The 12,595-nt window shown below is 41.6% G+C and overlaps 1 protein-coding gene across 3 annotated transcripts in view; it reads right to left on the bottom strand.

Annotated features, from left to right (window-relative positions):
* The window catches only part of CIAO3 (cytosolic iron-sulfur assembly component 3), a 127,391-nt gene extending 124,144 nt beyond the window's left edge, over nucleotides 1–3,247 (bottom strand). The window contains exons 1-2 of one of the 3 annotated variants that reach the window (XM_085629356.1): nucleotides 3,072–3,247; nucleotides 2,743–2,958 (exon numbers count right to left, since the gene is read on the bottom strand). In XM_085629356.1, the coding sequence (XP_085485482.1) occupies nucleotides 2,743–2,808 (66 nt within the window). In that variant the 5' untranslated portion in view covers nucleotides 2,809–2,958; nucleotides 3,072–3,247. Of the gene's footprint in view, nucleotides 1–2,742; nucleotides 2,959–3,067 lie in introns of all 3 variants that reach the window. The other 2 variants (XM_085629358.1, XM_085629357.1) reach the window with 2 other exon arrangements.
* Between the last annotated feature and the right edge of the window lie 9,348 nt (nucleotides 3,248–12,595).

The raw sequence follows: 12,595 nt of genomic DNA, 5'->3' as shown, positions 1-12,595 counted from the left end.
TAATAAACTAAATTTGAGTATCAATATTAATCCAGTTAGAGTTCACAATATGCAATATAGAACATTGGCATATGCTGATGATATTGTGGTCCTTACTAGCTGTGTTTTTTTGGCGCTTCCAGCAGTGAGGACTCTGGCGGAGCAGTTTGATATCTTTTCAGGCTAAAAATTAAATGTGGATAAAAGCCAGACTCTTCATTCACATACCAACTGCCCTGTAGACTTGCCAATTGTTACGGAAGCAAAGTATGTGGGAATTAAGATCACACCACTAGTAGATCAAATTCCTGATCTGAATATTATACCAGTGATGGACACTGTTAATAGAAAACTGGAGAGATTAGACCACTTACATCTCTCTCTTCATGGGCGTTGCAATGTTTAAAAAATGCTGGTCCTTCCCAAAATGTTATATTTGTTCAGGACTATTCCCCTCGAGTTTTCTACTTCCTGTCTAGCAAAGGTAGAGTGGATCTCCTTCAGATTTCTTTGGGGCTATCTGAGACCGAGAAGAGCGCTTAAATGGATGATTCTTCCTAGACACCGGGGAGGTTAGGCGATCCCTTATTTTTTGTTATATTATTGGGCATCCATGATACAGCATATGGGGACACTTCTAGTTGGGGCCAAGGCTGAAATTCCGTTAGCTAATAGACCAACTATTTATGAATTTGGGCTGGGGGAAAAAGTAAACAGTTGTCTGTTCAGGATACTAGAACCTAGTTACTATAAAAAGACTAAAAGTTTAAAATACTTAAAGCTGCTTATTTAGTTTGGAAACAAATTTGGCGAAAGATGAAGATCCCAAATATAAGTGTCTATACTCCAATATTGGCCTCCGGCATCCTCCCAGTAATCTTTCAGGATCATACCACATTTAGATGGGGGACAAAGGGAGTTTCTTTTTTGGGTGAGTTATTGGAGGGTGGCCAACTCCTTTCATTCACGAATCTGCAGGGGAAATTTGGTCTATCCAAACAAGATTTTTTTTTATTTCTACAGATTCGTAGCTTTCTAGAGAGAGGTATGCATGGTTCAGAGTTAAGGTTTGAAAAGATCCCTCTGATTGAAATAATAGGAAGAAAATCTTCAATAGGACAGATTTATCAACAATTACTGGAAGCTTTCCCTGATGATATTCACACTTGGAATATAAAGTGGGAAAATAAGTTGGGAAATATTGGAGTAAACATAGAGGATTCTTTGGACTTGGCGAATCATATTTTAATAACTGGAAGACTCAGGAGCCAGCATTTTATGTCTATTTTCGATCTTTATGATACTCCAGGAAAGATTGTTCAATGGGAGGGTTTGAGGGGGGGGGGGGGGGGGGGGGGGGAACGTAACAGATGTGGATTACAAGCAGCAGACTCTGGTCATATGTTCTTTTCCTGCCCCAGATTGGGTGTTTTTCTTCAAGAGATTGAAATTTTGTTACTATTATTCTAGGGACTCCGATAATTATCACGGCGGATCTGGTAATTTTGGGCTTAGGATTTGACATGGAAGGAAATACAAGGCCGAGATCTAAAACTGCATTTCTGTTCATTGCTATGGTTCGCTTATGCATCACTTCTGAATGGATAAGCCCCGATCCCCCAACGTTTATTAATTGGCGTTCAAGGCTTTTGGACATTTATAATTTAGAATCTGCAATTTATAAAGTAAGAGGACGAAGAAAGAGGGTATTGGGCTGTCAGATATGGGCTCCTGTCAAAAATTGGCTACAGGAAGCGTAGGAAATGTATAATAACATTTTGCTGGTAGTATATGACTTTTGTGGTTGCTTGATTATTTTTGTTTTCAAATCAGGGGGAATAGAGGATCTCGAGCCAAACTAATGGTTGTATTGGAGAATTATGCGGTGTATTAGTGTATTATTTTTTGCCAGTCTAAAATTGGCATTATATTCTGTGTGTCATACTTTGTGATGCATGTGCCATGACTTTGTAAAAAGAATGTGCCTTTGTAAAAAACGGGGATAAAATTAATAAAAATATTTTTTTTTAAAAGGAACTGAAAATCCAGGTTAATATGAAATATTCACATGCAGATTTCTATTTGTTTTCGCTGGGGAACAAAGATCTTCCTTATTTTGCCAGATCTGATAAAAAAAATAAAGGAAAAAGACTCTTTCAAAATCAGAAAGTGAAACTAATAGTGCTACTGCCTGGAATTCCATGCTCTTAAGACCACTGCTTCTGCTACTGACAATTCATGATAAGAAGGCAGAATTCTGTGACAACTGTCAAAATTTGATTAGTGTGCATGTTAGCCATTTTTTTAACATATTAAATATACGCTCAGATGCACTTTTTACTTTTTTTGTTCAATATTGCTATGAATAATACAAATCAACTAACAAACTTATTTTGACTTATTTACCAGCCATCTATTTAGTTGCTTTAATAATATTGCGTGACCTCCTCCGTGCTAGGGAAGCACCCTAAATACATTATGAATAGTAATCAAACTCGTTAAACTCTGGTTAACTTATAACTTTTCTGCTCAGGAGGTGACGGCTTTCGAACAGAACCCCCAAAATGCGCTACAAGACTCACAGCCCCCACTCCCCTACCGCCTCCTCAAATATGCTCATATGTCTCAATTAGATCCTAATGCAGGCACTCTGTTGCCCCTTCCCATCTACATTCGTTTAGATCCCTTAACCAATTGCTGCACTTTTCTTCTATACATACCACACAATCTGCCACCTCAGCTGCACCCCTAAACGCCACTCACCTGGGAAGGTCCGATGAAATCATCCAAATCAGTCAGCTGCAGGGCGCCGCTAAAATGAGACGCCATCTTTACGCCCCTGTCAGGACTCAGAGGCACGGTGGGACAGGTCACAGGCGTAATCAAGTCGCCATGAGCGGCAGATTCATGTCCAGCTTCAATTATAATGACAGTTTTCTCAAATCAGCGGCCATGTTGAAAGGGTGCGCTACCAACTACCTGTTTACGTGAAAAACATGAAAACAATTAAACTACCAAATTAGCCTTTAATTGCGAAACGTTTAAACTAATTCTTAGGCGGAGCTAGACCCCAAATTAGTGTTCTAACCTACAATAAATAAATTCAAAAAATACACTTTCTCTTTCCATGACGACGACGTGGTTGCGATAGACGAAGGGTTTAGTTAATTCTCGCCAGACCTCTTGGAATATCTTTAGTACATATACGCGCCTTGTACCTGCACCAGAACTAAGCGCGAACGTCAGCCGCTTTTCTGACGCATTCTATGTTGTTATGCGCATGCGCACTCCTTTAGTATTTAGGGAAGGTTGCAAGGCGCGCAACAGTTCTATTGTGTTTTCGCCGGGCCGGGAGGACGGTCGGTTGGCAGTTGTGTGACGGGCAGTTCAGAAGTGATATCCGTCGGGGTAGTCATGACCTGCCACCTTTTGTTGCTAAGTTGACAACTGCGTAAGCAGTTTAATACAACCCGACAAACGGTAAACAGTAAGATGAAAGTGGGGCCAATTTGTTGGCAAAATATTATTTTTCGAAAAATGGTAGTGTGGCATGGTGCATAGGATTCAGGGCCACTGGAATTATGCGATTCTGCGGCGGCGGTGTGTTTTTAGTAACTCTGGGTTAGCCGCATTATCCCTAAAGTGCCGGTCATTTGCAGAGTTTAACTAAAATTGATTCTAGTTCAAACGGAACTGAAGTTACTAAAAACATGGCATCATGTGTTCCAGTCCAGCTAGGGTGACCAGACGTCCCGGTTTTCCCCGGACGGTCCCCGTTTTTAGAGAAGTGTCCCCGTGTCCCGACACTTCTCTCCAAGTGAGTCAAATGTCCCCGTTTTAGAACAGTGTCCGGGTTAAACACAGAAATGTCCCGGTTTTTTACTGTTCCGCGCGCATGCTCTGTTTTCACTGCGTGTGACTTCACTGTGGTGAGCGTCAGAGGCGCAACTAGAGCCAAATTTCGGGGGGGGCTAAGCAAAAATTTCGGGGGGGGGGGGGCTAAATCTTTAAACAGTAGGCAGAGTGGCGCTGATTTCGGGGGTGGGGTGGCTGAATCTAGGCAGAGTGGAGCTGCAGGGGCTCTTAGAAGGGATGAAACAACAGCGAGGCCTCATTAAATGCAAATGGTCTTTTTAAAGACCTGTGAAGTGCTCTGGCATGCCCGGGAAGCGGTCTCATCCCGGGCTGCCACACACGAGGGGGGGGGCGGGCTGAAGCCCTTTGAGTTCAATGGGTGTTGCGCGCCTGGTGAGCGCTGTAGTAGGAAGGGAAATCCTTTGAAGAGAGACATTTTCTCTCGGGATTTCCCTTCTCTTTGTTCACGCAGCGCAACCTACGTCATCATGACGTGGCAGCCATCGGTCATTGCCTCCATCAGTCTGGCCTGACACCTTATCAAGAGAACACCTTCAGCCCTGCAGTGATCTTTGTTGCTCAAAAAGTTTGGTGCATGCCCGCCATGTTTCTGATGACCGCGCTCCAAACATATTTGTTTATTCGAAACAAACTTCTAAAGTGGAAGATTATTCTAAACAATACAAAAATGCCCCCACACCCTGAGTGTTTTATATCTTGGTGTTGGGTATGATTATTTGTTTTTCTGTTTGTGACCACCAGTTTCTATTGGGCAGTGATGGACGGAAAGAAGGGCACATCATATTGTTCACTCTAAATAATTGAGACCGTCTGATGCCTTTACTCTAACTGCCCATACTCTGCTGGGCGGTCAAAGTGAAATTTCCGTGAGCAGAGCCTGAAGGGGCAATGCCGTTGGAGCGCAGGCAGCCTACCCTAATCAAAATAGAGTGGGCAAGCAGAGGGTTTTGCAGACAAGGTAGTCAGTCAAGTTTCTGATGAAGTACCCTAACCGCAGGACTCTGAATTAGGCCCCTCATGATCTTCCAAGATGTATAATTGCAAGTCTGATGACAATCTCTGTCATTATGTAGCCCACATGAGGTATGACAAAAACTAATATCGTCTGTAATGCTTCATCTAGGTCTGCGGAGGGAGCTGTCCTTGTAGTCCTTTTTCTATGTCTATGACAGCTGTCAAATAGTCCTACTTTTATGTCGATTGTTACGGCAAACCTTAGTCCTACTTCTATGTCTATGACCTGTCCCCGTTTTTTGTTTTGAGAATCTGGTCACCCTAAGTCCAGCGGAAGAACGCTCTCTAAGGTTGACTGGTCATCTTCCAGCTGCTTAGCGCTTTATTAGGTGTTAAACTGAAACGTATGAGGTAAAATGCTTCTGACAGTGTTACCATGTGTATAAATTACAAAATAATTAAAACATTGGTACAAACAAAAAGGTGCCGCATAATGTACCTTTTCTAATTTGATCAACCCTGCTATATCATTCCAGTTGCCCTGATTATAATGTCTAATGCTTTACTTTGTACATGTGCTATGAGCCCTTATCTTCATTCCATTCCCCTCCTTTCAGTGTGTGTGCACGAGCCCCAGAAGCTTCAGTTTTCGCCAACGTTCTATGTCAGTTGAATTAGTCAGTTATTGGCGTTCCTTTGAACATTGAGTAATACTCTCCTCCTTTCTTAATAAATCAGTTTGGCGATGTTAGATGGGATCACATCGCTGTAACCGCTACATTGCGTGCACTACTTGGATCCCATCAGTGCCCCCATCTCTTGTTGTATGAAGATTGAGAGCTTTGGTAGTCCTTCTCTCTGTACTACATGTATGATTGATTGTGGGCTGATTCTCTAGACGCCCCCCCCCCCAATGTATAGTTGTCTTTATTAATATAGAATCACAGAACATTTGCATTTCATGCCACTAGAGAGAAGTAAATGACTCTGTGACTCTTATTCTTCCAGCAAAATAATCACATGGCACAAATGTATATTGTGAATATGTTCCCAGCCACTGTTCTGGACAACTAACGATGTTGAGTTTTAAAGAAATAATAACCAGTATTCTTTTATTGAAAAACGTACCAAGTTCAGCATAATTATTTGTGGTTTGTACAACAGTTTACAGCACGTCTGCCAAATTTTCTTAGCTTGTTACTACGGTACATGTTTCAAAACCATGCTTCAACATAACTGGTGTGATAAATGCTGTCTCCATGCCTGGTAATTTTCTTGATGTACCCAGACTGCTAACCGAGAAGTGGTCTCAGTGGATAACATTTCTTGCAAATCATCTTGAGGCCATAGATGGGACTGGTTTCTCTTCTGCAAGGAAACAGTTGTCTGGGCATAGAGGGAAGGAGGTTATTTGACCATCTTGCTCCAGTGGAAAAGAAGATGTAGTTGAATGGAACTAGCTAAATGAAAGTCAGAATGCAATCGCTCCTTGACACTATCGTGCACATCATCATGGAAAGATGCATCTACTTTTATCGTTACCAGGCACCTGGTGCAACCATTGAAGGATATATCACAATCCTGAGAATTCTTGAAAGCATATGTGCATTTAAGGACATGGATTGGGAGAAATGATTGGAAACCAAGTCATCATGTGCACAACTTGCCCAAAAAAAGATTTTGTGCCACAAGTACTTTAGCTTAGAAAAAGATAGTTTCAACCATCAAAAGTGAGGAAAGGTCTACTTAAAGCGTCAAACGTTTGCAACATCCTGAAGTTAATATGATATGTAAAGATGATGATTTCAATAAAAGATATCTTTTCAAAGAAATATAAATAACATGTTGAAGATCTACTTGCTATAGATGTGGTTTAACATATCAATTGGCATCAAGTAAATGTCGTCTTGCTTTGGGCAAGATTTTTAAGGGATGCTGGGAAAAAGGATACTTCCTAAAGGCATGCTAGTTAACACTAGGTAAAAAAGTGTATACTATCAAGGATAAAAATGAATACAACATGAGGAAGAACAATTGGAGAACTGATTAGTGCTATTATTGTCAAAAAAGATGACGAGACCAACCAAAGTGCAACATAAAGATAAATGGAGCTGTAGTGAATGTCTTGTTTGACACAGGTTCAAAATTAACAATAATTTCTAACAATAGTTATGAACAACTTTAGAGCAAGGAAATGTTAACATGCAGGAGAATAGGACCCAGACCATATGGGATGCACAAAATCAAGTTGGCAGGGGTCTTCACTGCTCACTTAATGTTTAATGGAAGAACGTTGGTAACGAAGATGTACATTGCTGTAATTTCAAAAGCCTAGGTTGAGCAAAAAATTCTAAAATGGTCTTAATCCCAGTAAGCTACAATGCATTTGTATTCTACAAGAATTGAATGTAATGTTCTGACTAGAGGAGCACAAGGCAGTATTTAACAAAAAGCTTGTGTGTTTGAGAGTACTTTGCACATCAAATCATTCTAAAGGAAAATCACAAGCAGTGAAATAGAAATTAAGAAGTATACCTCTTTCAGCTTCATCTGAGGTCAAGTCAGTCTCAAGAGAGTGGTGCACGGACGGAGTCTTCAAACAAATTAACATAGTGGAGTGGTTATCTCCTGTGATCATTGTGAAAAAGAAAAATGGAAAGTTTAGAATATGCATCGACCTACAAGTCAATTGTTGTGTGGTAACAGACTTCCACCTGTTTCCCCTAAACAATGAAATGGTGATGACATTAAGTGAAGCTAAAACCTTCAGCATTCTTTACTTTAATGTTAATGTTAGTGGGAATTTGTAGAGCTCATGTACGCCGATTGTCTTCATGGCGTTAGGGCTCCAAGGTAGACAGAAAAGGCAGAAGGCAGAAGCTAACCCTGTGTAAACAACCAGGTTTTCAGGGATTTCCTGAATTGGAAAAGGTCAGTACAAGATCGAATTTCAAGCGGAAAGGAATTCCACAGTTTGGGGGCGAGAGTAGCGAATCTGCGACCTCCTTGATGTGCCCGTTTAAAGCCCGGGGTAATGAGAAGTGATAGATGAGCGGACCTTAGATTGCGTGTAGGAGAGTACCTTAGTATCAAGTTATTAATGAACTCAGGGCTGGTGCCATGCAAAGATTAAAAAATAAGGCAACCGGTCTTAAAAACGCAGCGCTGTGATATTGGAAGCCAATGTAGTTTCCTCAACAGTGGGGAGGCAGTGTGCCATTTGGGTTGGTGATAGATCAGTCGCGCTGCCTGGTTCTGAACCAATTGTAGGCGCTTGAACAAGTAGTGGGGCATACCCAGGTAGACAGAGTTGGAATAATCTAGGTGAGATAGGACTGTAGAGATCATGGCTTGATTCAAGGTGTCATGAGTGAGAAAGCGGTGGATTTTCCTAATTTTGCGCATTTGGAAGAAGCACTTGGACACCACAGCTCCGACCTGGGTTTTCAAGGAGAGATCACTGTCCAAAAGTACTCCTAGCGTTTTAGCTGACATGGAAGGGGTGGGAGGAGAGACGAGCTCTGAGGGCCAAAAATAAGGGCCCCAGTGCTTATGGCTATCTCTGTTTTACCAGGATTCAGTTTAAGATGATTGAGATCCATCCAAGTTTGGATATATAACATAGTATCCTGGAATTCCGTGATAGAATTGTTGGAACTATCAACCCTAAGAAGGAGCTGAAGGTCATCAGCATAGTTGAGAACCAGCACGTTTTTGTCCTTGAGTGACTGGATCAAGGGTGCCATATAGATATTAAATAAATGGGGAGAAAGAGCCATTTACTTTAGTTCTGCAAACAATCATGTGCTTCTACACAAAGACTCAAGGATATATACTGTGTTCATCACATCAAAGGGTACGTATCTATTTTGCAGTGTTCCATTCGGCCTCAGTTCAGCTACAGTTGTTATTCAACACATTATGAACAGACTAGTTGAAGGAATGGCAGAGGCAAGAGCTTCCAAGATGTTTTAATATATAGTGAAACTGCCAGAGAACATGCGGACATTTTGAAACAAGTACTTCAAACGGTACATGAAAGTGAGTTAACGCTGCAGAGGGAAAGTGTAATTACAAAAACGAAACAGCGTTAAGTAATTTAAAGCATGTAACTGGAGAAAATAGTGTCCAAGCCATCTTTGGTTTCAGCTATCTTAAAACCACCTTCACCCTGCAACAGAATGGAGTTGTCATTGTTCTTGGGGAACGTGTGAATTCTACGCACAGTTTATCAACTATACGGAAAATGTAGAACTTATTTGCAATCCATTCAGACAATAATGTTGAGTTTGTTTGGAGTGAGGAATGTGAAACAAGCATGTTTGAGTTAAAAGGGGAATTAGAAAAGGCCCCATAATTGAAATACTTCATCGAAATCATACAGTGTACAGTCACTTTCGATGTAAGCCAAATCGGCTAAGGTGCAGTAATCAGTCAAAAATCAAAGGAAGGTACCTGTGTCATTGCCTTTGCCTTACGCAAACTTGGGGTGCCATAAACAATAGATTCAGCCATCAAGTATGAGTTATTGGCTTGTGTGTGGGCTGTCATTTAAAATTTTCTTACGGGGCAGAGAATTTGTATTACAAACCATTAGTGAGCATTGTGGAAGGTTTGGATACAGCAAGAATGCCCCCTAGAGTAGCAAAATCCGCTTGCAAACTACAAGAGTATCGGTTCAAGATGGTACATATTTCAGGACGATATAATGTGTCTGGGGATTATATGTCACGTGCCCCATGTGGGAATAAAGAGAATGAGTCGAAAGAGGATGACGATTTAAGTGTCGCAGGGTTCTCTGATAACAATGAAGACATAGAGCTTACCATTTAGGAAGATATTGTGCAGGTGGTGATATGTTACTGCCACCTAGTTCTCTCAAAGCTAAACTGATCACTGAATCCCATGAGGGACATGAGAGTATAAGAGGCACAAAAAAGAAGGCATGTATGGCCCTCTGTTGGCCATTAATGGATAGAGATGTAGAAATATATCTTAGCCAATACACCATGTGCAAAGGCGCTGACAAAACAGTGAAATAGTGTAACTGGCTTATGACATCCGTAGAGTTACCAGAAGGAACTTTTGTTTAAAGTTGGCATTGACTTTATTGGACTCATTAATGCCCTCTTGCCAGAAAGGTGTTATACTGTTGCACTTATAAATAATTACAGCAAGTGGGTGAAAGTTACATTTGTGTGAGAGAGGGTAGATTTTGTATCATAGGTGGCCCCTGGCCCTTTCTGGCCACAGCTGAAGTATGAGTCCCTTGCCCTGCCAGCCTAATTTGTAGGCCGTATTAAATTGACCAGTGGGTCCTGTGTTACAGGCCCTTCTATTCGAAATATAGGCCTTTGTTAGACTGACCATACCTCTGCCATTTCAGTGTATTGCAGGCTGATGGCAGGTCTGACCCAACTCTGACCCACCTCAGATTCAGTTCCTCTTTCTGCGAGGCCTTCTGCTCCGAACTAGTAGCCCCCACCCTACCGCTCTGTGATCGGAATCAAAGTTCAGCATACCCTTGAGACTTCGACATACAGTAAGCTGCATCCTGGCATGGCACTTGTTTCCTGAGCAGGTTTCCCGCTTTTAAGGAAGTGGCAACCGCAGAGCGTCAAGTTAGGAGAAATGAGGAGATTTATATATGTCTATATTCGATTCACTCACAATATCTGTTTATATTTTCTGCTTCGCGTACAATATCTGTGAAATTTACGACAAGCGATTGGCCTGAGACACTGACCTTTTCACCTAGTTCATTGTCAGCATTAAGTGGGTAAATGACGACATGTCTGGTAAATACTGCAGACGAGGCTTTTTTGGGTAGAAGTTGCGTGCAAAGGAGCCCAGAAAATAGTATAAATAGGGAGCACCCACAGTCATCGACGGACTACCTCGCTGTCTGTATGTGGGTTACAGACTGCGTAGAGTTTTCCCCAAGAGCAAAGAAGCTCTTGCGTCTGCTTAGCATTATGTTGTATTTTACCCATATGAAATGTCCTGTTATGTTTAACCATTGTTCTCTTTATTTGTTTCTCCTTTTTTGTATTTACATAATGTATTCATTGTAATTGCAGGAATGCTTGCTCTAGAGTAAACGTGAGAGTTCCTAGGTAACAGAGTTCTTATACTCTGAAACGTTTCTCCTTGGTGTAACCTGTTTCTTCAATTGCACTTATAAATGTGTTCTCTTTCTCTCTGACAGTACAATAGTGCAGATACGGAGGGTATCATGATGAGCTCCATGTGATTATCTGAATTCTGTATTTTGTATTGTATGCCTTTGTCTTGCAGTTTCTTTGAAGTTGCATCTTCTCATTAAACTGCCATTGTGTTCAGTCTCCCATTCCATGTCTCACATGTCTGTTTTCTTCAGTTTTAGAGCAAGCGTTCCCAGGCACCCCTGCTCAAATTAAGGTGCCCCTTTTGTCCCTGAGTCACTCTCCTGCTCAGTTCTGTGGTGGCTCCCGGGGCTCTAAGTACCGCCCCTAGCTTCCTTGACCCGTAATGAATCCTCCCTCCAACATGTGTCCCAACTAAACACTATGGAATTTCTAAACTTATTTAAAGTGATTTTTGTCAGGAGGGTCCCCCCCATCTGGTTAGTGACAATGAGGTTCATTTAACCTCCAGATAAATGTTGAACTTTCTTAAGATCATTGGCATTGAACTTGTTACATCCTCATGGTATCCACAAAGCAATGAAAAAGCAGAAAGAGCAAATTGGCTCATCAAAGAAACCATTCAAATGGTGCTTACATCTCATGTCCATGTTGAGGTGGCACTGAGAACCAGATTATAGTCGTAACGCACCACTCACACGTAGGACAATAGGAAAAACACCATTTGAATTACTCTGTGACAGTCTGGCCTTTACTAGGTTGTTACAATATTGGTTCAAGGCATGGAAGAAATGGAAAAATATTCCTCATGTCAGGACTAATGTTCAGTTACATAAAGTGTCTGAAAAGCAATAAAAGATGAACTGCAACTATGACAACAGGAATAGTGGTAAGAACTCATCCATACAAGCAGGTGATCGAGTTAGGATTTAATATGCTGGGAAAAAGAAGTAAATTCAGTGATCTGGAGAAGAGGGACAGCTCTCTTTTTGGAAAATAGTCTTTGGTCGAATAGCTCCAGTGTTGCTGTGTCTAAACCCATAAGTTCTGAAAAACAAACACTTACCTCCAGTAGCGCCTCCTCCACTCAGATTTTCTGTTACATGATGCCAGTGATAGTACCAATGACAATATGAGTAGGCCCGGGTAGTAAAATCTGCTCTGCTCGCAGAGTCTGCATAATGCGGACACTCTGAGGAGGGGTTCCTGAATTCTGCTTTCCGTTAGCGTGATCCAGAATTGTTTTGACACTTGGGCAATTAGCAAGCTCGCGTGATACTTAGCGTTCGCTTGCACCGCTTCCGGCCACGACGGCACCAATGTAGTGCCAATCCCGAACGTACCCCTCGAGCAGCCTTTGTGCTTGAGAAGCAGCTGAGAGGCCAACTTCCTGTTCCTATCCAGCAGGCCCCTTTCAGTGCATTGTCCATCTCCTGGTCACTTTTCATTTGGATTTGGAGCTGGAAAGATTACTCCTTTTCTGCTGCATATATACCATTGGATTTAAGGATTTGTGTTTGACTCTTCACAAGTAAGTTCAAAAAGTGTTGTATAAGGGTGTTGTTTGTTCAATTGGGGATTGCACCAGGATTTATTTGTACTGTTATCTGGTTTTTAAAATGTATTGTGGTGGGTGGCCTGCAGTTTCAGTAACAGCCTTG

The sequence above is a fragment of the Triturus cristatus genome, chromosome 10 (genome assembly GCF_964204655.1).
Source record: "Triturus cristatus chromosome 10, aTriCri1.1, whole genome shotgun sequence".
NCBI classification, from domain to species: domain Eukaryota; kingdom Metazoa; phylum Chordata; class Amphibia; order Caudata; family Salamandridae; genus Triturus; species Triturus cristatus.
This window is presented reverse-complemented; position numbering and strand designations above follow the sequence as displayed.